The 25,075-nt window shown below is 42.5% G+C and overlaps 1 protein-coding gene across 2 annotated transcripts in view; it reads left to right on the plus strand.

Annotated features, from left to right (window-relative positions):
* kcnb2b (potassium voltage-gated channel subfamily B member 2b) overlaps nucleotides 1-25,075 on the plus strand; it is a 91,468-nt gene that overhangs the window by 30,340 nt on the left and 36,053 nt on the right. The window contains exons 6-8 of one of the 2 annotated variants that reach the window (XM_086065881.1): nucleotides 5,531-5,601; nucleotides 7,662-7,849; nucleotides 9,010-9,696. In XM_086065881.1, the coding sequence (XP_085922007.1) occupies nucleotides 9,112-9,696 (585 nt within the window). In that variant the 5' untranslated portion in view covers nucleotides 5,531-5,601; nucleotides 7,662-7,849; nucleotides 9,010-9,111. The other variant, XM_086065882.1, reaches the window with a different exon arrangement.

Below are 25,075 nucleotides of genomic sequence, written 5' to 3' on the forward strand. Positions count from 1 at the left end.
CTTTCAAAAGAAACTGCAGGGAAAAGTCTCAAGTAGCCAAGGAGGATTTTTATGCTAGGGGTAAATTCCAAGACTTCGTACTTTGACAAACTCTTCCTCGGGTATTGGCCTATCGGAAGCAAATACCCAAGACCTGTGGCTGTGTCAAGTGTGTAATTTTGACACCCAATTTGACCGTTCCACATTCTGCGCATGGTTTATCATTACAAAGTAATGGTGATGGCCATCGGTTGTTGAGCTACCACGTTAAACCGAATATGCAGGAGAATGTTAAGTGAGCATTAAACATAAGGATGACTGATGCAACTGATCTCAATAAAAGTCACAGATGAATCCCGTTGAGGATTAGTCTCTGCATACCAATGTAGGACCTCGGATGTGATACGTCCCTTTTGTCAAGTTACGGGTTAACATCAAACAAGCGCGGCGCAGATTTGACACTGGAATTCCGTTTTGAGATGCAGCGAGAGTTCAAATAAGTCCTCGACGTGATGAAGTGTCGGCCTGTGATGAGCGTCAATGAGAATGAGCTCCCCCCTGTCCTCGGTTCGTTTGAAAACCCTGAAGCCAGTGGCCCAGTCGTGGCCACCCGCCCGTCTTAAATCACAACTCCCAATTTGACGCAGTGCACAGCAATGCAAACACAAAATGATTGATCAGGTCATCAAGCTGCAGTACATTAATCCCTTCTTTTTCTTCAGTTGGTTTGTTCCATCTCAAGGACAGACATCAAGAATGAACGGCGACTTAATTGACACCCGAACAGCTAGCGCGGCATTTAAAGAGTGATACGTCCTATAACCTTGAAGGAACAGCAAGTAAAGTGATATGACATCACCGCCCGGACACTGATCATGATTGAACATATCAGTATATTATTATTATTAAACGACTTAATGAAGTTGTCAGCTCGCCAAGGCTATCGCCAGCACGTACTTAGGGCCTATAAATGTCTGGCTGATTCCCAATTTCGTAAGAAAATATGACCAAGTCCAAGAGGGTCCAATAACACCTTGCCACGCTTGATGAACGCAAAGTACGCCTGTGATCGCTACTGGGAGAGAGAACATCAACACCATTAATGTTATCGATGGTATCATGATTAAGTGATTGCAGTGATTGCTACTCATTATGTAGATGTCTTCGTCATTCTAAATAGAACAATATTGTGTCTTGATATATCGATAATTGCTCCAGTAGTTCCATGATTTAAATGTCTTTGTGTATAAGGAATATCTGAAAATATAGTTGTCAGAACTTCAATCGGGCACATTAGTGGGAAAACTCTTCTTTTTTTTTTAGCTTGACATAACTAACAGGACACTGCCATTGTGATCCAGCCACAATTGGTAGTTTTCCTGCTATGCTGTAGGTCTTCATTGTTTTGTTCTGGCATATGTAGTGAAAAATAGTTTTTTTTTCTTTCGAGTTTTAATTGAGCACATGTTTGGACCACTTGTTTGCTAGCTAACAGGAAAAGAGCAGACAAAACAAACTATATTAACCATTGACATGGTCATGTAAATTATAATATGTCAAGAATATCTGCAAATATAGTGGGAAACGTTTGAAACGCTCGAGTTTTAATCAGGCATATGATTGGACAACTGTGTTGGGGATCTGTTTAGCTAGCTCAATTAAGCTAACTGGTAAGAGCAGTAAACAATCAAACCATGAAAACAACTTCATTCTAACTTTTATGTCCTGTATAGAACACATAATATGGAGGTGACGAGTTGTTTTGTTTTACGCTCAAAATAAAAATATATAGTTAATAAAATGGCCTAAAACATGGAAGTATTTCAGTCAGGCAAGCTCTACTGGGGTTAAAAGGTAAGAGCAGAAAATAAAAGCAACACAGTTGTAATATTAAACTATAATAAAATATATATATTTACCCTTCCTTTTGCCCTTTATGTAGAATTTTTTTTTTTTAAGATGAAACTCTTGCGTTTCAATCAGGCACTCAAATGGACAACCTGTTTTGATTGCTAGCAAGCTGTAGCTAACAGGTAAGACCAGAACATAACAAGAAAATAGAAACCTGATGTTATTAAATGATTTTTAACCGTATTTTGCTCGAAACCATCATCTAAATAAAACATCTGACGATATAGTCAAAACGATTTTAATCAGTACATAAATGTCCAACCATTGCTAATGTGTTTCTGTTTGCTAGTAAGACCAGAACATAAGTAGTTGTGACACACTGTTGTCATATTAAAAACGTTTTTTTCCACGCATTTATAAAACACAAAAGGACTTTTTTGTTCAAGCGCTTTTATTCTACACATTTACCCCAAAGTTTATCAAGCCTCTTATCAATGTTTAGTACCATTAGTGTTGTGTATCATTCTTTTATACTTCAGTTTTGCCATTCTGGGCTGTATTGCACAGCAGGCAGTCGCAATGGGAATCCAAATAAATAGAACCTCCGCCACCACCACCCCAATTAGGACTCACAGTCCTGGATGTATTATGCAAACACAAGCGGCAGGACTGAGCCATGATCAATCGTATGTGTGTTTCGGCCCAGCCGCCAACACAAAACTACTGCCGGTGCGATGAGGACATGTCTACCCTTGCTTTGATTGATGTCCGTGGCGAGTGATTAACACGTATATGGCATAAAAAAAAAGGAGGCCCTCTGTGGGATTTCAAGTGGGATTTTGTGGTAGCATTATTACAGACATAGCCCGTGTGTGTGTGTGTGTGTGTGTTGTGTTGTTGTGTGTATTTTTGACTTGTAGGGGTGCTGCTGGCAGTGTCAGAGGTGAACAGGTGTTTGTTGCTGGATGAATGAAGAGGTGACACGGATTTATGACTCTGGGCTATGGCGGGCCATTAAATTGAAGGCCTCTGCTGCCCACTGTGGGCGGGTGGGTGCTTTGTGTGGACCTTGACATCTATTAATAGCCACAAGAGGACAAAAGAAAGAGGAAAAAAAGAAATACGTTGGTGCAATCCTTGTATTTCCTCACGATTGTTGAGCACACACTAGTGTACACACAGGCACTGGCGCGCGTTCGTTATTCTCGCAGTTGGTGGTCTCGCTGTGAGGGAGGACTGGACCTTACCCAAATTTCAATATAACAAATCACACCTTTTTTTTTTTATAAGCGCATGATTCTCTTAACGATGATGCACTAGGAAACAGCCGGGAGAGTGGGAGACAAAAGAATGTTTGCAGTTTTTTTGTTTTTGTTCTGCTATTGTGTTGCAGTTTTCTATTCACGAAGAAGCAGCCCACATTTTCCTTTTACTAAAACTAAAACGGCCAACTTATTTTGGACATAATGTCAGTGCTTAAGAGACACAGTATCTACCCAATTTCATGTCATAAGGTGGAACTGGTGTCTGGGTTGATTTTTATTTATTGTTTCCTAACTTTAAATGTCCGTTTCACATGGACTTTCCCTTCCCAAAATGGCTATTTCAAACCAAAATGGCAGACTAATTTCAGCTATGGGGCCATGAGACATTTTTTGTATCCTGTTATTAGAAACATGTCCACATTAGGGATCTTTACCATTTAGTGTCACCCACCAGTCTGGGATGCTTAGGGGCTCATTCAAAGTTTGACAAAGTACAAGCCCTGGAATTTGCCCGAAATGATAGCCTAAAACCAAAATAGTCAGTCGGTTCATTTTAACTCATTCACTCCCAGCCTTTTTCACTAAAGCAACCCCATTAGCTCCCGGCTGTTTTCCTGGATTTTGACTGATTTTGCAAGGCCCACAGAATATTGTGTGCTATTGCTATAAAAAGATGGAACTCTGTTTCCGTTTTGCAACAATTAGCATTAGAATATAGCTAAGTTTCAGCATTATTCGCACACCTGTTGAAAAAACTGGGAGAAAGTCCAACGGGGTCCTGGCTGATCTCTTATACTCTGCTGCCACCTGCTGGCCGTTTTTCTGTAGTAACTACCATTGGTTTAAGCGACCTCTTCAGGTCAGAAGCTGCATCAAAGCCTTCTGTATGCTCTAGCATAAAAAAACAACATACAAAACGTATAAATATTTTTGGGGGAATGACAGACAAAGTATTAAAAAAACGTATTTATACGTTTTTAGGGTCTGAATGAGTTGATGAGATGATGATGACAGTCAGGTGTTGTTAGAAATCACCTGTGCAGTTAGTTTTGTTTTGTTTCGTTTCATAGCAATGGTGTCATTTCAGGACGGGCAGCATGCATTTATTTATTAACCACGACATCCCCATGACATGTTGTCTCAACGTGTCGAGAGCGGAGACTAAACAGTAGCGTGGCGGCGTGGCATTGTCACAAGTCCCTAGCAGTAGTGAGCTGATTGACTGTAGCAGCTGCCTCATCCCTGAGCTGTCACAGCACTGCTGTATTTTCCTTTTCCAATTTGTCACAAAACACGTCCGCTCAATCACGCCGACAACAGCCACGAAAGTACTCACCCCCCCCCCCTCCCGTATCACTTTCCGCGTCTGACACTGTCAGCACATTTCAGAGACGCATAATTATCACCTCATAACATACCGGCCTTTGAAGGGGTACGCAACCGAGGCTGGCTTGGGAGGATAGTTGCGTTACGCATGTGGTTAATTTATCAACATATACACAAGGTTATGACGAATTCTCACCAAAATATGCCCTAATCAGAAGCACGTTTACTAGTCGACTGATAGGTGATGTTAAATTGCCAAGCATTTTTCCGACCGAAGTTAATGTAGACACAGCATGGCGTCCAAATTTGATGACCATTTGGAAGATTGGGTTTTATGGAGGGCACAAAGGCCCCTAGATAAAATGCTGCCTATCATAACAGGAGGCATGAAAAGATCTCAAGGAACGGTTTATGAAATTTAAAAAGAAGTCGGCCATTTTGGTCTGAAGCAGCCATTTTGGCAGTGATTTCGAGGCCGTTTCTCAGTTGGCGTTGTGAGCTCATGAAACGTCATAAGTTGCAGCCCAAATTACTGTTCCAATAAATAAAAGTCAAAATAAAAATGGATATAAAAATATAATTGAAAAATTAAATACAAAAAATAAATATAAATGGAAAGAAAAACTACTATATATATATATATATATATATATAAATCCCTAAATATAATTATTATTATTATTTCCATTTATTTAATTTTTTTGTATTTAATTTTTTAATAATTTTTTATATCCGTTTTTATTTTCACTTTTATTCATTTATTTAGTCATTTATTTAATTTCAGTTTTGGTCCCCAATAGAATACCCGGATGTTGTTCTTGTCAGCTAGCTTAAACCTAAGGATGCATCGGTTGGATACTAATAAAATATCCCAAGATGTGTTCCGAGCTGCTATCACAGAAATACGTCAGAGTTGGGAGGAGTTCCAAATCATTTTTTTTTAGGAAGGACCGTACTTGGCGAGTTCACAAGAACTCCTTAGTCGGTGCAAGGGCTCGCGAATCGCTGCTTGCAACTTGAATTAATTAAGTTTGAGTTTAGATTCTTCAGAAAAGTAAAGCATGTCGCATTACATCACACAACATAACTTATTTCCAATCTCCTTGCAGGCTTGATGACTTGCTGCCAGTCCAACGCTAACCCGATGCGACGTGCCCTGCCCAAATCGCTTCCGTGAACCGTAAGTAATCAACTGAACTCGGGAACCTTCCAGAAGCGCATGTACACATTCAAATCAAATGTGCCCGGCCAAGCGACAGAGGCCAAGCCCACGTACAGTAGAAATAATTCATCGGGCCCATATGTGATTTGCCATTAAGGCGGTGCAGAGGCGGTGGGACGGGACCACGCGTGACACTCGCAATGCGCCTTTAACCTTCAAGCGCGCGCACGCAGTTAAGGCCCGGTATTTGTGCGGCAAAGCCCGCCTTTAATCAATGCGGCGCTATTGATCACTCGTCCCTGGGAGGAAGGGACATGGCAGGGAAATCAATTACACGTATGCAGTGCATAATCAAATTTCTGGAAAACGCTTGGCTAAGGGGAAATATTCAATCCCCACACACGCAGACGCACACATAGGAGATGTACGGGGGAAATGTCATCGCTCTGTTGAACAATATTCACATGAGTGAATGTGAGAGAGTCCGATACGTCGGTGGAGCTAATGACCCGGGAGATAATAAGGGATGCATAATTTAATATCTCTATTTATTCATTTAAGAGTGGCGACTGGGGCAGATAATTACGCATTCACAAACGGAGGATAAGGCGGGTTTTGATTACGTGCAGGTGTGACTGGTTTAGCCGACTATTCTCTTGTTCAAGAAGGAGGGTCAGGCCGGCGTCTTCTTTTCTGCTCGGGCTCATCTTACGCATCTCAAGTGCTCGTCATACACTGTTACAACTGATGGCTTAAAAGTAACCCAAATTGGGTGGAGTAGCTAACCCAGTGCTGGGTCCAAAAGGGACCAAGCCACGCTTGGGTTCCTTATACCCGGTGAATTGGGTTGAGGATTTGAAATTGGGTCAAGATTTTGATCCCACAAGTGGTAAAAACTAACCATACTGATGAGTCAAGGCTAGCAAGAAATGGTTTACCAAGTTAGTATCAGTATAGCTGTGTGTTTATAAATGCTAATTTTATTACCACCTTTTTTTTTAAGAAGAAGCAACTTTCCTTGATCAGTTAACTCATTCAAACACAAAAACATATAAATAAGTTTTTTAATACATTGTCCTTCACTCCTAAAAACATATTTGCATGGTTTAAAAAAAATCTATTTTTTAATGCTAGAGCATACCGAAGGTTTTGATACAGCTTCTGACCTTAAGAGGTCACTACAATTGTAGTTATTACAAAAAATGACCAGCAGGTGGCAGCAGAGTATAAGAGATCAGCCAGGGCTATGTTGCAACAAGCTCTTTTTGCCGTGTTTTCAACAGGTTTGTGAATAATCCTGAAACTTAGCTAAATTCTAATGCTAATTGTTGCAAGACGGAAACAGAAACGAATATACTTATTTTTCCTGATGAAAGAAAATACTCTAATCTTTCTTTTGGTAGGTTCCATGTTTTTATAGCAATAGAAAATAATATTCTGTGGACCTTGCAATATCCGGTAAAACAGCCGGGAGCGAAGGGGGTTGCTTCAGTGAAAATGGCTGGAGTGAATGAGATAAATATAGCGATATATAGATTTACAGTAGATATAGATATGTGTACTGCCCCCTCCCCCTTTTCTTCCAATAAGTTAATCTGTTAATCACTGCGGTTATCTCAGCCCAAATGTCTTTTCTCAAAAGTCCTAAAAGCTGCTGATTCATCAAGTTTCCCACGTGAAAAGTCTGCCATCCAGCATCAACAGCTTGCGCGTCCACGCTGGCTCCCGCGGCGCTCACTTCCCACACAAATCAGCGTTTACGCAACCGCGTGCATCCACCCCGCCCCCCCCCTACTCCACAACACAACAACCCCCCGCCGCACCTCCCCACCCCGCCTGTAAGCGCTATCGGCCCGCTGGTGGCCAGTCAGTTCACCTCTCGCCGGGGAGGTGCTGCAGCCCCTCTCCTCGCTCCCTGGTGTGTGTGCACGCTCCACTCCAGCCGGACGCTTCGTTCCGCGCACTCTCCTCCCTCAACTCCCCCCTCCCTGCCTTTTCACGCAACAAGCCAGTGCGCGCGGATGGAGGCGGGACTCTCTCTTTATTTTTCTCTCTTTCGGCAATGATGGAGCATTAAGGGGAAGCCGCTTTGAATACGCACACACCAGCACAGTCCAGTCGACAACATGCGGGGCGCGCGGTCTCTGCGCGGTGCCTGTGGATCGCTCTCGGACGTGGACGCTTGACTGTACCAGAAGAGGAGGACTGGGGGATCCCGCCGAGATGGAAGGACTTTGCATGGACAAATGTGAATTATCCTGGCAAGGTAAGACCTGACATAGTTTGTTTGAAAGCAGCGTTTTGCTCGCAAGTGGTGTAATGTTATTGTGGGCTTGCGTTTTTGTAGGGGAAACATCACTTTTCAAATTTGAGTGAAACTGTTGCAAAACACAAAATGTAAGGTTGAATTCTTTGAAAAATGAACGCGCTAGTGCAATAGCTTTGCTAGTGCTTTGTTACCGGTCAAATTGACCCACTTTGAATAACAAAAAAGTTCATTTGAAAGTTAAGGCACTAATTAGTAAATTAAATTATTTTAACTATGTTTATTAAGATTTTTGGGGGGATCATTTCTGCCATTTCGGGATCATTTAACTCGCTCCGAGTCAAAGTGACCCAGGAATAGTATTGTTCTTCCGGAGAAATGAACAAATGCAAAGTTTGCAATAGTATTAATGTAAAATTAACCTCTAACGTGAATGCCGGTAGCTTCATCACTGTGACGAATTCATATTGATCCATTTTAACCATCCTGTTACTACGATTTTTTATTTTTTAAGTACTAGTGTGTTTTCCTTATTATGTATACGTAACTATAAATATTGATTGGAATGTGAGTAATGGACTTCATAACAATGTGTGTTGGCATTCCTGACATTTGTATAATTAAATGTGACATTATTGCTATTCTTCCCAAACGAACAATATAGTTGGGTTCAAATTTTGCAAATGTGAGCAAAGTGAAAACAGTGTCTTTGGAATGATTGTTCCGTTCTAGTTGCTTAACTACTGTGAGGAATTAAACATCTTACATCATAGGTCAAACTGACCCATTTTTAGAACCAAAAAAACCCTTCAAAATGTCACTTATTTGAACATTTAAAAGGGCTTCAACGTTAAAATGTTGTAAAATTGACCTCGTAACAGTTCTTGAGAAAGAAATATGAGGTTGAAATGCAGAACTCACATTTTCTCCGCCATGTATAAAGTGGCCCATTAATGACAACAAAAATGACGATTCATCTTCTCGAATGTAGCTTCCATCTTGCCCTCCACAAGAAATATTGACTTTTAAAGCAAAATGATGGATTCTGGCCACCACGTTCCCGGAGACTTGATGAAGCGGGGTCATTACCCGTGTTGTCGAGTGAATTTGTAATACCACTGGATGTTTCATCATTCAAACTCTTTGCTCTATTTCCTCAGCCATGGACAGACTTGCCTTAAAAGGACCCAGCGGCCGTTGTTAGGCTCTTTTTGGTGGACTTTTTTAAACCGTCACAAGTCTTGTGGGTCTTGTCCGTCACCATGGCCGAGAAGCTGGGACCTGCCGGGCTCAAACCCGCCAACGTCCTCCCCCTTCCCACCGTGCCGCCGGAACCCATCGACATCATCCGCACCAAAGCCCGCTCCCGCCGGGTCCGCCTGAACGTCGGCGGCCTCAACCACGAAGTCCTGTGGCGGACTCTGGACCGGCTGCCGAGGACCCGCCTCGGCAAGCTGCGGGACTGCAACACGCACGAGTCCCTGATGGAGGTGTGCGACGACTACAGCCTGAACGAGAATGAGTACTTCTTCGACCGCCACCCGGGGGCTTTCACCTCCATCCTGAATTTTTACCGCACGGGCAAGCTGCACATGATGGAGGAGATGTGCGCACTTTCCTTCGGCCAGGAGCTGGACTTCTGGGGGATTGATGAGATCTACCTGGAGTCCTGCTGCCAGGCTCGCTACCACCAGAAAAAGGAGCAGATGAACGAGGAGCTGCGTAGGGAGGCGGAGACCATGAGGGAACGTGAGGGGGACGGCGAGTTCGACAACACCTGCTGTTCGGAAAAGAGGAAGAAGCTGTGGGATCTCCTGGAGAAACCTGGATCCTCTGTCGCTGCCAAGGTAGGGAATAGAAAGGGGAAGCACGATCACACTTTTTGCACTGCCTGTCAAAGCTGAGTTACAGTGTGAGTTAATCACTCATTTTCTCTGTGGGAGATATTTCTCGTTTGTTGTGAGTGCACGGGGGGATCATGGTGTACCGTAAAGTTATGCACAATATGGATCCTCGTTTTTTTTTTTCATCAGTGCCCTCAATCTTACGAGGATCAAACAGGCATGCCGCAATGTCAATGCCACCCCTCGATAATAAAACCGCCGACATCTCCTTCAACTCCCCCTCATCCTCCGCTGCCTCATTCCAGCCGTGTTCTGACTCCTCGCTTCTCAATTGGGTCAGGCAGCCTTGATGAAATCCAATCACTGGTCATATACGTCAGGTCTCAAATGTCCTGATCTCATCGGGGCAGGGCAGTGGCGGCCTGGGATTATATTCCATGTCAAGCGGATCATAAAGGAAGAGGGTGAATGAAGTGTGTGGTTTGTTGGAACTTCTGTGACATCCGGCTCCTTTTTTTAAATTTTTTTTGTTGTATCAGGCTTTTTCATGAATAGTCAGTTTTGAGGTCCTTGTGTTTATCTGGTAAATTGGTACGTCATACCACACTAAAAACATTTGGGTCAAAAATAACCCAATTATGGGTAAAAAAAATGGACAGATACTCTGACCTGGGTCAATTTGACCCAACTATGAGTAAAGTATTTGGCCAAACAACCCAGAAACTTTGTGTCAAAAATTGGGTCATTTTGTATAAAACAACTCATAAAATTGGGTCAAATCCTCTACTTGGGTTAATTGTACCCAATTTTGGATCAAAAATTGGGCCATTTTATAAAACAACCCAGAAAGTTGGGTCAAATTGACCTGTAAAGTGGTCCAATTTTTCATCTGTAATTGGGTTAATTTTGATCCAACTGTTTGTTTTGTTGAAAGGTCGGTACACCCTGGATTGGTCGCCAGACAATTACAGGGCAGTGAGGGCGTCTATATACAAACATCCATTTAATCACATTCATATAACTATGGACATTTTAGAGACTTGAATTCACCTAACATGCATCTTTTTGAACATGAGAGTCGGGTGCACTGAATGCTCCCCATGATGTGCTGACCGTCACCTATGTTTTTTTTGTTGCTGATTTACTTTTGTGGGATTTGGACTCCAAGGTACCACTGTAATCCGTTTTGACAACAGTGCAGGGATCATGTTTACGGTATTCCATTCCGTTCACTCATCTTTCATGTATTATTCCTGCACAAAGCTCTAAGTGATTTGTGATTGCCAAGGATGCTCTCTGGGGTTAATAACTGCATTGAGACAAACAGCGCTTGAACTCCCCTCCATTCAAAATGGCAGGTGATATTTATAAAGAAGCTTGCCTTTCTCCAGACATGTATGCGGCTCATTCTGATTGCGTTGGCATTTTTTCGGAGCGCTTTGGGTGGAGATCGAGAACGTGACTTAAATGGCTCGGTCGTGTGATTGCGCTGTGGAGGGTTCATTTGGAAATAGACTTTGGATGACTGCGCCGTGAGGTCAGGGAAGCCTTTTAGAGGCCAAGGGCTGAACCTTTGAAAGCCGTCCATGAAAACATGCCGGTGCTAAGCTTGCACACAAAGAGTCACTTGAGCAATGTTTGTGATGTAAGCGCAGTCATCTCTGGTGCAAACGTTCTACACACTGCACCGCACTTGTAAAGGTCAATCATGTGAGAACCGAGCTTTTCCAGCAGGGTCAGTCGAGCTGGGGTTACGTTAAATTGAAGTGATAAAATTAACACAGTAGGAGGATAATCCCTTACAGTCCCACTGTGGGAAAATGTTTACGACAACAAGGAAATGACGTGGAGCGTCATTATGTTTGAGAAGGATTTGTGAATTGTCCACTCAAGCCATTCAGATGGGGAACAAGCATCAAAAGAATTTAAGAGTTAAGGGGAAAATAATATACGCCAGAGAGAGATGTCAAAGATGCATTCGTGGGAGTTGCGCCCCAGGATGCTGACTTGGATCTTTGCAAATCATTTTGCATGAATAATGAATGGAATGGTCACAGAGTGAGAAACGTTCGAACGCAGCAGCTTTTTGTGTGCGCAACTGTGCGACTTTGGCCGTGAGCGACCGGATCAGGGTAAAGATGCAGATCCAGAGGTTTAAACTCTGATGTAGAGTTTAGGGATGAGGTAAAGGTGCGGATCCCCAGGGGTTTTGGTTCCAGATCAGAATAAAGATGTGGATACGGGGATTACGGGAGTTAAGGTCAGGACGTTGTCTTTGGGATCAGGACAATTATATGCGTCCAGCAGTTATCGTTGATACTGGAGGTTGTTATGTTAGAGATCAAGTTAGGATGTGCCCTGAGGGGGTTCGGTCAGAAATCAGGATAAAGACGTGGCCACAGTTTTCATGGTTGATGTTACTTTAAGGGATGGGGATAAAGATGCAGAGCCAGGGAACACGGGTTAGGGATCGGATGTTCAGTAGTGTTATAGATCAGCGCAGGCTGTGTCCTAAGGTGTTTAGGGTTTGGCTGTATGGTTTTCATTCTGCTCCAGGGCCTGGGGTTTTGAAATAGGGTTAAGAGATCAGAACAAAGATAACGATCAAGATTTTGATGGGTGTAATTTGGTGCTCATGCACGATTTGTCCTTTGTGTAGGTGTAGGTTTTGTATTCTAGTTCGATTTCCAAAAAGATACTTCACTCTTGTAGCCATGAATTGTGTCTCCTTGATGGCATTTGTGAGTATACGTTGAGATTTGCATGCATTTATGGTTATGCATACCCACAAGCTGAGTCTCGTAATGCAATCAAGTATGTAATAAGCGTTTCGGATCCCATTCACCAGCGAGGAACTGCTTTTCCAATCAATATCCAGGAGCATTTTACAGAGATGATTGTTTATTCTTGACATTTCTGCCTGTTGTTTTTAATCATTTGTTCATGCGATGCATATAAATGCAGGCAGGAATGTAATTTAGTGGCTCTTGTAGCTGCTTGTGTGGCCTCTCACAGGCTTCCAGTTCTTACTTCACCGAACGGCGTATTTGGCCTCATACGGTGTCGTTTTCTGATTCTGATATGAAAGATGGATATGAAAGTGAAGGAAATGCCGTTGCTCAGCAGCTCTGCCTGCCGTGTTCTCAACCTTTTCCACGCTGGAATTGTGGTCGGTCTACGGAAGGTTAAAATCAATAGGCGCTGACATTTCCGGGCAGGAAATTCTGGATTGTTTGTTGTCCACGTGCCATTTACTTTATGTTGTTGATAAGCCTGCCCACGGGTTGCTGAAATCGGATTTATCAAGTCATTTCTTTGTCTCAGCCTTGCAGCTAACTGGCGAGATAAGATGCCCTCGCCTTGTACGAGGGATGGTGGTATCCCACATCTCTGCTTGGCCTTCAGCAAGCCGTCATGATGCATGGTTAGGTAGAGATACACTTTAACCCCCCCCACACACACACACACACTTTCAGCCTCCCCGCAGTTGCATGAGCCCTCCAGCAGGTCTCTCCAATCAGCATAGCCTTGCATTTAGGCACCGGCACCAAAATCCTCTTATCCCGCAATCATAATCAGATCAGACGGAACCTCCTAGATTGTAGGTGGCGTGGGGTTTTTTGTGGCAGATGCATAAGCAGAGGCAATGATATTTAGCATCCACGTGCCCAACATTCCAAACGGCTGTATGCGAGGTGTTTGCCAGGGATACGCATCGATGTGTCATCGTAATTGTATATGATGGAACAGCTTGATTTGAAAGAAAAAAAATCAGAGGCACAAATTAGGGGTGAACCTATCGATCGGCTGGCCGATTTATCTGCCCCAATTTTCTTAGTTTTGGGGGATCGGTGATCGGCCGATCCCTTAAATATAAACTGATCAATTCCATCTCTTTTCTATAACACTGTCCTCCTTGCGGTACCTTCACTCTAAAAACAGTTGGGTCAAAAATAATCCAACTCTGGGTCAAAAATGGACCGATCCTCTACTTGGGTTTATGTAACTCAACTTTGGGCCACAAATTGGGGCATTTTGTATGAAACAACCTATCAAGTTGGGTCAGATCCTCTACTTGGGTTAATTTGACCCAACTTTGGGTAAAAAATTGGGCCATTTAGAATAAAACGACCCAGAAAATTGGGTCAGATCCTCTTCTTGGGTTAATTTGACCAAATTTTGGTAAAAAAAAAGAAAAAGAAAATTTGGGTCAAAAAGTTTGCAATTCTGTATAAAAATAACCCATGAAGTTGGGTCAGATCATCTACTTGCGTTAATTTGACAAAATTGGTATAAAAAAAAGAAAAAAAAGAAGCCATTTTATATAAAACAACCCAGAAAATTGGGTTAAATTGACCCATAAAGTGGATCGGTTCTTTTTTTTTTATCCATAATTGGGTTATTAGAGCATATCCAATATAGATTTACCAGAAAGCCCTGCTCTCAACCGTTCCCATTCCCATTCATTCACCAATGGTGTTTCTGGAATGTGAAGGAAGTAAATCCATGCAAAACTCATCTTGTGAGTATGAGGTAGATCTAACTTGCCATTATATGGAGAGTTTCAGACTCAGTGATGGATGGAGGTGCACTTCCACTTTTCCAAAATACAAAGAAAAAAAACCTGCTACTCCAAATGCCTATCACTTGAAATAGTTTTTTGCTGATAATGTAACACTAGTGTGCATCCCAACAGGCACACCCCAAGGTCGCATTCAAAGCAAAGAGGCCGGTATTGATCGCGCTAAAGCTGCGTTTCTAGTAAATAAAGGAGCGTCTTCCTCAGTCGGAGTTGAAAGGGAACTTGTGAGAGTGCACGGGAGGTTATTTAGAGAGAGCCACTGATGCAGCGAGCGCCGTTTGTCGATGTCAATTACCCGGGCTGCGGTGAAAACACAATCGGCCAGCCCCCCTCGGAACGTTATGAAATCAGATCTATCGTCGGAATTGAGATAGAAACTGAATGATATCTGTCTTGACTTCATTTATTCGGATGACGCTACGACCATAAAACCCAGCGTGTGTGTTATTTTTTTTTGCTTTGCTTTGCTAAAACCAAGCCTCCACCTCACTTGCTTTCATTTGCTTGATTACCACAGAGGGCTCGCATGTGGAAGAATTACAGCTCGAGGCCCCCGCCGGGGGTGTTTGCCTCGCACGTGCGCCGTGATTTATCAATTAGGCCGCATAGGAAATGGCGAGGAAAAAAGACAGGGCAAAGTTGGCGTGGGCAAAACAATTTCAATTCAATCTCATATAAATATGCATGAAAAAAAGAGGGGCCTGTTGACGAGGCTTGACAATACAAATTTGGATCAGGACCAAATGCAGTCTTCACAACTGATGAAGCCTGCTCAGATGAGAGGCAAAACGTCTTCTAAGACAACCAAAACAGTCCAATTGCGACGGATTCAAACCCTAACAGCCACCAGAGACTGCACACTTAAATATTTTCGACTGAGTAAAACTTTACAGATGAAACGTCTTCAACCAACAAGAAGTCCAGTTGCCTCGATTCAACCTTGGCGGGTGTACGCCTTAGCTGATGTGGTCGTTATTGACCTTTTTTCTTATTTTTGCCGGTTGCAGCCAAGCAGTGCTCCCCATTTTGCCTCGATTGCGTCAAGACATTGCTAATCAAAAGCCAGCAAAGATGTGTTCAAGTGGAAAAAAAATGTCAGAGGTTGCCTCGCTCAATGTTGCCTCTTCCGTCCTGCCTTCATTTCCTCGCAGTCCTCATTTACCGTCCCCGGCAGGCGTCGCAAATTGCGGGGAAGAAAAGCCAGCGGTGGCGGGCAAAGTGATCATTCCCGTGAACGCTAGGTGTCCATTACATGCGCCACCGATCACGCGCACACACACAAGCTCGTGGACTTTGTAACACCGCGCGCCCTTGTGCAGACACGCGCAGCTTTTTATTTGAAAATAAAAAGCTGAGCTCAGCTTTTTTTCCCTTCCAGTGCAGGAAGTTATTGCCACCCTGACATCTCCCTCCCTCGCTCGCTCGCTCGCCAGCACTTTGAGAAGCCTTCACCCGCCCTTCCGCTTTCTCCCGCGCACTGTACGCCAGGGCAGCTGCTCTCACGGCCTCTACTTGAAAAGCTTTTCAGCAACATTGCCAGCGAGCCTTCGCGTCCTCTTAAAGCTCTCCTGCTTCCCAGTGCTTCCTCTCGTCGCCTCGCCGCTCTCCAGGGGAGGACGCTGGATTTCCTGCCCTGGGAGCGCGGCCGATTGGAATTCAAAGCGGTGTTGTTGCATTTGCCGCCCTATCGATCACCTTCAGTATTCATCAAAGTGCGGCCTGAGGTGGCTTGGCTTTGCTGTGCTTATCAGTGAAATGTACAAACCTTTGCTCCCCTTGCGGTCCAAAGCAGAGCCCTCTCGCTCTTACACTGCAGGTTCCAATTGAGTGCCACCTGATTATGCTGTGTACATTTACTGGCCATCTGAAACAATCTCAACCCTAACCGATAATCCTGTGGGGTGGAAGAAGGAAAGGAGGGCGGCAAATATTGACACCATCTGATGTTTGCTCAATCTGATATATACGATGCCCCCGATCTTGACATGCAAAAAAAATGTAGCTGTCAATAGAAGCAACTCAGCGTAAATGCAAAGAGCGCTTGGCAACCTTCATTTGTGTTTGCGTCGTTGCCACGGCGACCGCCACCCGCACCGCGATGACTTATCGACACCGAGAGAGCGCTTCGTCTCTGCCCGGGCTACGTGAGAAGGCAGAGCAGCTGGTGCGTCGCCACCCCGTCACACCACCGACCTCGCATGCAAATCCAAGGGAAGCGTTTTTGCTCGACTTCTATGCCTCCTTTTGATTTCCACGCGTTTTAATACTCTTTTTTTTTTTTTTTTTTTTAAGTCTTCCTAGCGAGGTCATGATGAAGTTGAACTTATTCGGTCTTATTTACTGCACCCACGCGATATCCCATTTAAAGGTTTAATAATCTCGCCTTCCTCCACTGTTGAAGATATTCTGAGGAGAAGCAGACAGGGCAGCGTTTGTGTTTATGTGCAAGAAGGAAAAAGAATGTCTCTTCTAGAACTATCAGACGTTTTTACAGCACTTTAGCAGCCAAAGGATGACTTGCATGGAAGTCATTATTTAAAAATAAAACCCCAAGGGGAACAGAATAAGTGAGGTTAGAAGGGGTTGCAGCCACTTGTTCGCCAAAGCACATGGTTCTGCAGCAACATTCAAAATCTATACATGTAAGGTTTAAAACGTATATGATATTTATATTTTTACATTTTGAATGATTTTATTTTTTATTTGCTTGTAAAATAAAATAGCATTTAATTCATAAGAATGTACGTATACAGTATTTACAAGCTATTAAAAAAAAATATTGATTTTATAATTGTATTATTTTTGTTGTTTTATTATTTTCAGTTAAGCTGTTCAATTGATTTTGCAATTATTTAAATATACATAAAATATTTACAAATGTTATTTTAAGTAATTTTGTCATCTATTCCAGTTTTTGTATTTGATTACTAAACAAAGTAAATTTGAATTTATGATAACTATGATATAGCATGTTGAGAATTTACGGATTTTACATTTGTTTTTATCATTAGATGATTTATTTAAATTGATGATTTATTTAAATTAATGATTGGCGGTAATGATTTATTTACATTAATTTTATTGTATTGTTTTATTATTAATTAGCACTCCGTAATGAATCTTTGTGTTTTTTTGTTTTATTTGTTCAACAACACAACCAAGAATTGGTAAAAAAATTAGCAAACAAAATCAGATTTTTGGCAATCTTAAGAGAGCTAATATCCTCTGATTATTTTTGGCGGCTGATTAAAAAAGCTAAGGTTTTATTTTATTTTTTATTTACATTATTTCTCATTTTAGAATTGTTATACTAACAATACAATTAAAAACAATTTTATTAGTAATAATTATGCATTGATCGCATTTTCTGTATATATTTTATACAGGAAAATACAATATAATATTTTTGGGGTATTGCTGAACAAGTAGGATAGAAGTGAATGAGTGCTATAGAAAATGAATAGATGGATAAATGGAACTCCTTTAATGCATTCAATTAAAATTTCAATTATTTCTTCAAATTGTCTTTTTTTCTCTCTCAACGCTGTCATTCAAAGCTTATGTATAAACAAAAACAAACTGTTTGTATCCACTCATTAATAAACACAATAATTACGATTATGGTTATGGTTAGCTGCTTCTTGTTTTTTAAATGCACAATCATGACTGGTGTTTGACTTTTAACTACTAGTACAGTTTACAAGCCACAAACAAGGCACTCTTAACTCCACCCTTCAAGCTTCCTCTTGTGTGAAATCTGCTGGTCTCACTTGGCCCGCCGCTTAAGTGTCCTTCAGCTCGTTCACCTTTGCTCCCAAATCACTCGACGCCTTGACTCTTTCCCGTAGCGGGTCGCACCCAACAGGCTCGGGCTTAACGGCGCTTGGCCGCCACTTCTGGCAGCGCCCCAGCAACCATTTCCCCCAAGTATTCTTGTTTTGCAATACATACCCCTTAAAGGTGTGTGACGCTATCCAAAGGCCACACTGTAGTCTTAAGTATGCGCGGGTTCTTCTGTTCCAAAGTAATGAAAAAGGTGTCGGGGAGCAAATAACAACGCTAATGCTGATGGATGATTGTTGACGCCCAGCAAAGTAGCGCCCACGTTGTCCCGTTTCCAGCGTTGTTGTCTGTTTTTTTTTTGTTTTTTTTATGAGCGATGGCCAACCCTTATCAAACACTCGAGCGCAGTTGAGCACCCCAGAACAGTACTTGTTCCATTCTAGCATTGCCGTCTTCAGACTATATTTTATTAAACTTGTAGTGGAACGCAGTATAATGAGATGGCCAAAATGACCAGAAAATTCAAGACTTTTTGTGTCTTTTCACACATGGGTTTTTCAGGATTTTTTTTATGTCTATTGAGGATAGACATGTCTACCAAAAGTCATTTTGCTAAACCAATTGTTAGATTAGGGCTCTTGAGCTAGGCCGTTGTCTCACTGTGACCTGTCCTGACTTAATGTATTCCTATCTATCTGCACGCACACCAAGACAGTTATAAGAGTAGAAACCATTTCGGACAGATTAGACCTTCTTCCACATCCATCAGAAAAAGGCTCCACAGCTACTACTGTCCTCGATCTTTCTGGCATCCAGTAAATTGTTCAACTGAGAATATGCAGTCTCCTGGTTGTTGTTATTAGTATAGCGAGCATTAAAGATAAAATAACTAGTGAAAGTTCCCATCAGAAATGGTCAAACTGACCCAAAGATGACTGCTGCAAACCAAAATGGCAAAACAATTTTGTGGGTCAACTCATGATAGACAAACGACTACATTTAGTGCTGCTAGGTAAAACCAGATTTGGGGGCTGAATAAAAGACTTCATAAAGGCTAAAGTGGCCATTGATAGGGAAATGCATCCCTATTCCTACACTGGATAGTCCACTATATAACTCCATTTATGTTGCGATGAAAGTCACAGATAGACACCATAAAGCTGGACTTAGCGGCAGATATAAAGTGCGCCTCCTAATAACACATTGGCACATTAACAACACCGAGCAACTCCGTGCAATTATCCAGACTATAAAGCGCAGGAAATATGGATTCTCTCTCCCCCGCGCTTTCTGGGAATACCGACAAGAGATTAGGATGTTTTATTTAAATGTTCTGCCGCATTGTGAATGGCCAAAGACTAATGCGGATTATCATGTCAAGTATTAAATCAGTCGTTGAGGCAGTAATTTATCCACCCTCGGATACACGGTTCGTCCCGTCTGTCAGGGCTTCGATATGGATTTTTTTCATCTTTATTCACATGTATTCAGAAATTGCGCTGCTTAATCTTTGTCCCTTTAAAAAAAAAAAAAAAAAAAAATTATAAGGTCTACGCCATCTCATCGTCAACATTGTTAGCAATGCATACAAGCAGTTGTGGCACAAAAAATTTGTCTCCATTATTTCTGTGATCTGATTGGCACAATTAAATAGCGCACCGTTTCTTGTTCTTCTACAATGACTAGCTTTGTGGAGCACATTTTATTCCTGATTTATTTCATCCTTCTTGAACGGGTGCTTCAAAAGTTTAGGAAAGGCCATTTAAAAGATGGCATAAATATTCATCTCAAAGTATGTACCACTAAGATGTGTGGCAGGTTCCAGGTCCTTCGCGCCGTGGATTATATGTGACCGTGTAAATCCCTGCCAGCCTCCTGTCAGTCGGACTCACTGACGCGCACCCTCGAATCGACGTGCCGCCGCTTCCACCCGCCTTAATCCCCCCCACCCCCCACCCCCATCCGTGTCAACAGCAAACGCCCTCAAGACAGAAATGAAGTGTCTTGTTTTACTCTTGACAAATCAATTAGCGGCGTTGGATGTTAAACTGGGCCAAAGGCGTTAAAACGATTATCGGGAATTGAAGGCTGGATGAAGTGGTAGTAGTGGGGGTAGGGTAAGTGCTCGAAGGGGGCTCTGATTTGCCAGGGTCTGCCACCTAATCCTAATCCGAGATGGGAATTGTCTCAAATGTCTCAAAACATGTTCTTAAAACGAAGCAATCGATAAACGCATGCTCGTGCAGTCATTTACACACTTTTTTGTTTTAATATAACAAAAAGCTAGGCTAATAGTTGACCATACACAAGGATCATTAATATTGATCAGATCAGACACACACCCTCAAATTTGTCCTGATTGTCAGTATGTGCGTACCCCAATCAAGATGCCTTTCGCCTCTTGTCACCAAGGTCCACACCTCCCGGGGACATGGCGCTAATGCGACAACACACATGTCGACATTCATCCCGGCGGCCGTCTCACGGCACAAACTCCAGCCTGCTGCACATGACATTAGCGCATGTGAGCATGAGCGTGTAGGAGTGCCAATGCAGCACATTGTGGCCAGCCATGTAGAACACTGCAGCCAATATCAAGTACAAGCTTGCAAAATGCTCAAGATCAGGGATGGGCAACTTAAAATGAGGGCGGGGGCCACAATTTAGCTTCGACACAACAGCCGCTTATCCAATTACGCGAAAATACAGGTTTGTATCACTATTAAGTTTTTGGAGGACATAAATTCAGTAACTCCTCGTGCACTTCAAACGAACTGTCAACGGTTCTTGCAAAGAAAACAAATTGCTGTTTTTTTGTATTTGTGTTTTGGATTGTTGTTGTAGTGGCGACGTAGATTGAAATCTTTCTCATCTCTCTTTTTTTTTTACGTTTTATTTTTATTTATTATTTTATTTCAATTTTTTTATTTTTTTATTTTAATTATATATATATATATATATATATATATATATATATATATATATATATATATATATTTATTATTTTTTTTCAGATAGCATCTCTAACCAAACTCGGACTTGCTCGCTCTTCTTCTCTAAAGAAGAAGTACTTGTCTCGGCATGGTAGGCGATGTCTGCCATCTAGTGGTGAACACTGCTATTACTAACTTACTAATCAGCTTCATTAAAAAGTTTTAGTTTCAAAAACTGAAAAGGGCCTGCAGGCTGCTAGTTACCCAACTTCTATTTGTTTCAGTGTGGAAAAAGATTTGAAGCAAAAAAACTGTCAAGAGAGTCGCATGGAGTTTAGGGCATAAAGCCGCAAAGTAAAGCAAGTCAAATTTCACAAACACGGTTTGGATCAATAGTCCCTTGATGTATCGCAACTTTGGTTGCCATCAGTTTTGCTGTGTTCGATGTTAACGTCAAGGTTGTGTTGGCTCCTGTATGGGAGTACAAAGCCACACACACACACGCGCAAACACACACAAACACACACACACACACACTGTCCCTGCTGTCAGATGGCCCTAAATGTTTAATGAGCATGTTTGTTGAGCCCTGCTGCAAGTATTAAACTGAAGCACAACAAGAGACCACCTAAAAACTTGGCTTGTACTGTATATACTCATCTGGCTTATGTTGTATTTTAAAATAAACTTTTCATTAGTTTGTATGAGTTTTACACTGCTGATAGTTTTTTTAAATCTTATTTTACCTTTAAAAACAAATGTTTCCACCTGCTGTCGACAGAAGATGACATCACCTGTGACCTGTGCTAGTTAACGACCAATCACGGCTTACCTGTTTTCTGGGTTTGGTCAGCAAACTGAGCCATGATTGGTCGTTACCTACTTCCTCCGCGCAGGTGATGTCATCTTCTGCCGAAAGTAAGTGGAAAGAAATGTTTTTAAAGGTATTAGTAAAAAATAATGAAGTTATCAAATTAATTCTGGGCAAAATAATAACTTTTTACTGCTGAAAATGGCTCAATGGGTCAAGTATTTCTTTAAAACGCCATCTTTTTATCTAAAACCATTTCAGTAGCTGCTAATCCAGAATGCGCGTCGGCGGCGGCGGCTATTTAAAGTCCCGTGTCAAATTTAGCGGCTGCAGAGGTGCACGGGATGTCACTTTATCATCCTGATGGCTTCATCTTCATCTCTGCTACATATAGAAAGGGATGAATTGGGAGCTCCTGTTAATCAGATCATCAAAAAGAAGATACTGTGATGGGCGGGACTGGCCATCAGTCTACTGTATCTACCTAATCTACGACATAACTAAACTATTGACCCACTACTCTGCCTGCATACCTCATAACTTTACGTGCCGCGGACGGAAATGGCATCATTATTTTGGGACGATCGTTAAGACGGAGAAGCTTCTATCGGTCAATAAGTTGTTGGGTGGAAACTCCTATATATATATTAATAATATTAATTAGGGATATTCTTGGAAAACAAACTTCTTCTTCTAAAACAAATTGAGCAGTCCAATTGCGATCCATTCGATACCCTGAGAAAATTACCCTCCCCACCTTCAACGATTATAGTCATGTGACCCTCACTCACCCATAATAGCTCCCTCCAATATACACCCACAACAGGTGTATACATTTCCGTACCAAATCCGACATGAACTACCATGCCCACAATGCGATCCATACCCGTGTCGGATTGCTCGAGAGAAGGTCAGGGAATTACGCGCCGCTCCATTGTAAACAACAACGATGCTAATAATCTAAGCCACCTCAAACATCCCCAGTTTTAAATTCGCCATCGCCAGAGTGAGTTCCAACTGTTGACTCATACCGTCGGGGGGCTCCCTCCGAAGTTCAGCTCCTCTCCTGCGTTATTTATAGCGGCCAAGAAAAAGACAAGACGTAACCAAGACAACAGCGGGGGGATACTTTCACACTTGGAAAAAGCATGTAATTACGTCTCTTCCTGTCAGCGTATGACACAGCTGCCTGATTATAGAGAACAGCGAATACGTTCAGAAGGCGACGTTGGAACAGATTGTTCAGATAATAACATTGTAACATTGTCAAGATAATCTGCGCTCCCCAAAAAAAACAATATTTTTCCTCCTCCAGGATGTGAGTGCTGTGGTCAGGCGATGATGAAGGGCATAACAATACGGCACACACCGGCGAGCGACTGATTAGGGAGGTTAGAGGAGTAATTATGCAGCTGCGTGGACGAGTTAATTAAAAGGAAGCGAGCGCAGAGATCGCGGGGCTGACTGTTGAGTTATTTGAGTGACTATCTTCAGCCTTTTTCCTTAAATAGAAAAAAGACAACAACGGCAAGGAATGTTGGTGATAAACTCATACGGCACCTGCTCTTATTATTTATTAGTTTGGTGTTTGTCCGGTGTTTAGATCATGTTGAGTACCACACACCAGAAGTGGCAAACCCAGGTCCAGAAAATAAAATCCCTGCCATAGTTTGGCATTAGCCCCTGGTGCTAGCTAGCTAGCTAGCTCCCTAGCATGTAAACAAGCCCTATGGGAGCTAGCTAGGGAGCTCGCTAGCTAGCACCTGGGGCAAAAGCCAAACTGTGGCAGAGTTTTTACTTTCTGGACCTGGATTTGCCACCTCTGCCCCCCACCCACTTCAGTTTTTAAACTTTGGAAGGAAACCGGAGTACCTGGAAAAAACCTTGAGTTGAAATTTGCATTTCGTTAGCATTTAATCACCAGCATGCTCTGCTAATTGCTAGGCTAATATGCAGCAAACCACATTGAGAAATATTGCACATTGTGAACCTATTGAGCTCGTCACCGCTACCAGGACCTGATAGCACAGTGACCGCGGGTCAACTTGGTGGGAAGAGTCGGGGAGCAGCTGCCTCCTGTCTGGACGCCGGCCCGCTTCTCGCTTTTAGCGCGTTTATTTCTAGGAAGCCCGAGCATCTGCTCTCTGTTCACACTGGGTTTTGATTTTTCCATGAGTGGAAGACAAAGACGGGACATCCTCTCATTGTTAATATCTCAACTCTAATGGTTCTTTTAAAAACTGACTTGGATAAGGAATTTGATGGCTACCTGGTCATCGTCTATGAGAAGCAGCCTTTAATTGTCAACTACTGTATAATATTTTTTTGGGATGACTGGCCATTGTATTCTCCTTTGGGGGACTCCACACTCAAAGTACGTCATTTAACAGACTTTAGAATTTTTTGATTTTTTTTACTATCTACTTTCACACTGTCTGTCTCTTTTCACAACTTTTCCCCATGTCACTGTTTTGCATAAACCTCTAAATATTGATATTGACCAGAACACCTCACCTGGGACGTGTGAGGCTTTGTCAATAAATGTAGCTCTCGGGCTGGATCTGGTCTAGGGCAAGTCCAAGGTCTGCCTCACGTTCACTGAACCTTCTTACACACCTCAAGAGGGCGGCATCCTTAATAGGACCATCCTTTGATAGGATAGTTACTGAAGATTATAATTTTTCAAGGAAAACTTTACTCATCATAATTCTGTTGGCGTTAAGCCACACCTGCATCGTCACGGCTGCGGCTCCATACCTCCTCAATCACTAATATACCACCGTGACCCTGCCGCAAGAGCAATTGCCCCCCCCCCCCCCCCCCCCCACACCGTCCCTCTCATGCTGTCATCACAGGGCATTGCTCCATCACCACAATTAAGGCTTTTATGACTCAGGTCGCGAGGTCCTCCCTGCGCCGGAGGAGGTGAAATGAAAGGCGGAGGCTCACAGTGGGGGGAGGAAAGGACATCAAAAGAGTTGCAGGACTGTCCGTCCTTGCGTTTATGCAAGCGGAGAAGTTTCTCGCATTACGGTAAAGAATGAAGGATTTGAAAGACAGCTTTCAAAATTGGCTGAGTCAGGGGGGTCCTTGGTTATCCCCTATTCCCAGGAAGGTCCCCCGTGATTCCTTGACCTCACAACTGACCTTCCTCTAATTAATTTGCCTAAGCAAAGTGGACAAACGGCTGGAGCCATTTTTATGCATTTGCACTTCTTTATGTGCAATTTATGATTACCTTGTAGGGCTGGTATAGGGTTGTGAAAAGTCATT

Source organism: Leptonotus elevatus, chromosome 21 (assembly GCF_054856555.1).
Source record: "Leptonotus elevatus isolate MCC_2025b chromosome 21, RoL_Lele_1.0, whole genome shotgun sequence".
Lineage (NCBI taxonomy): Eukaryota > Metazoa > Chordata > Actinopteri > Syngnathiformes > Syngnathidae > Leptonotus > Leptonotus elevatus.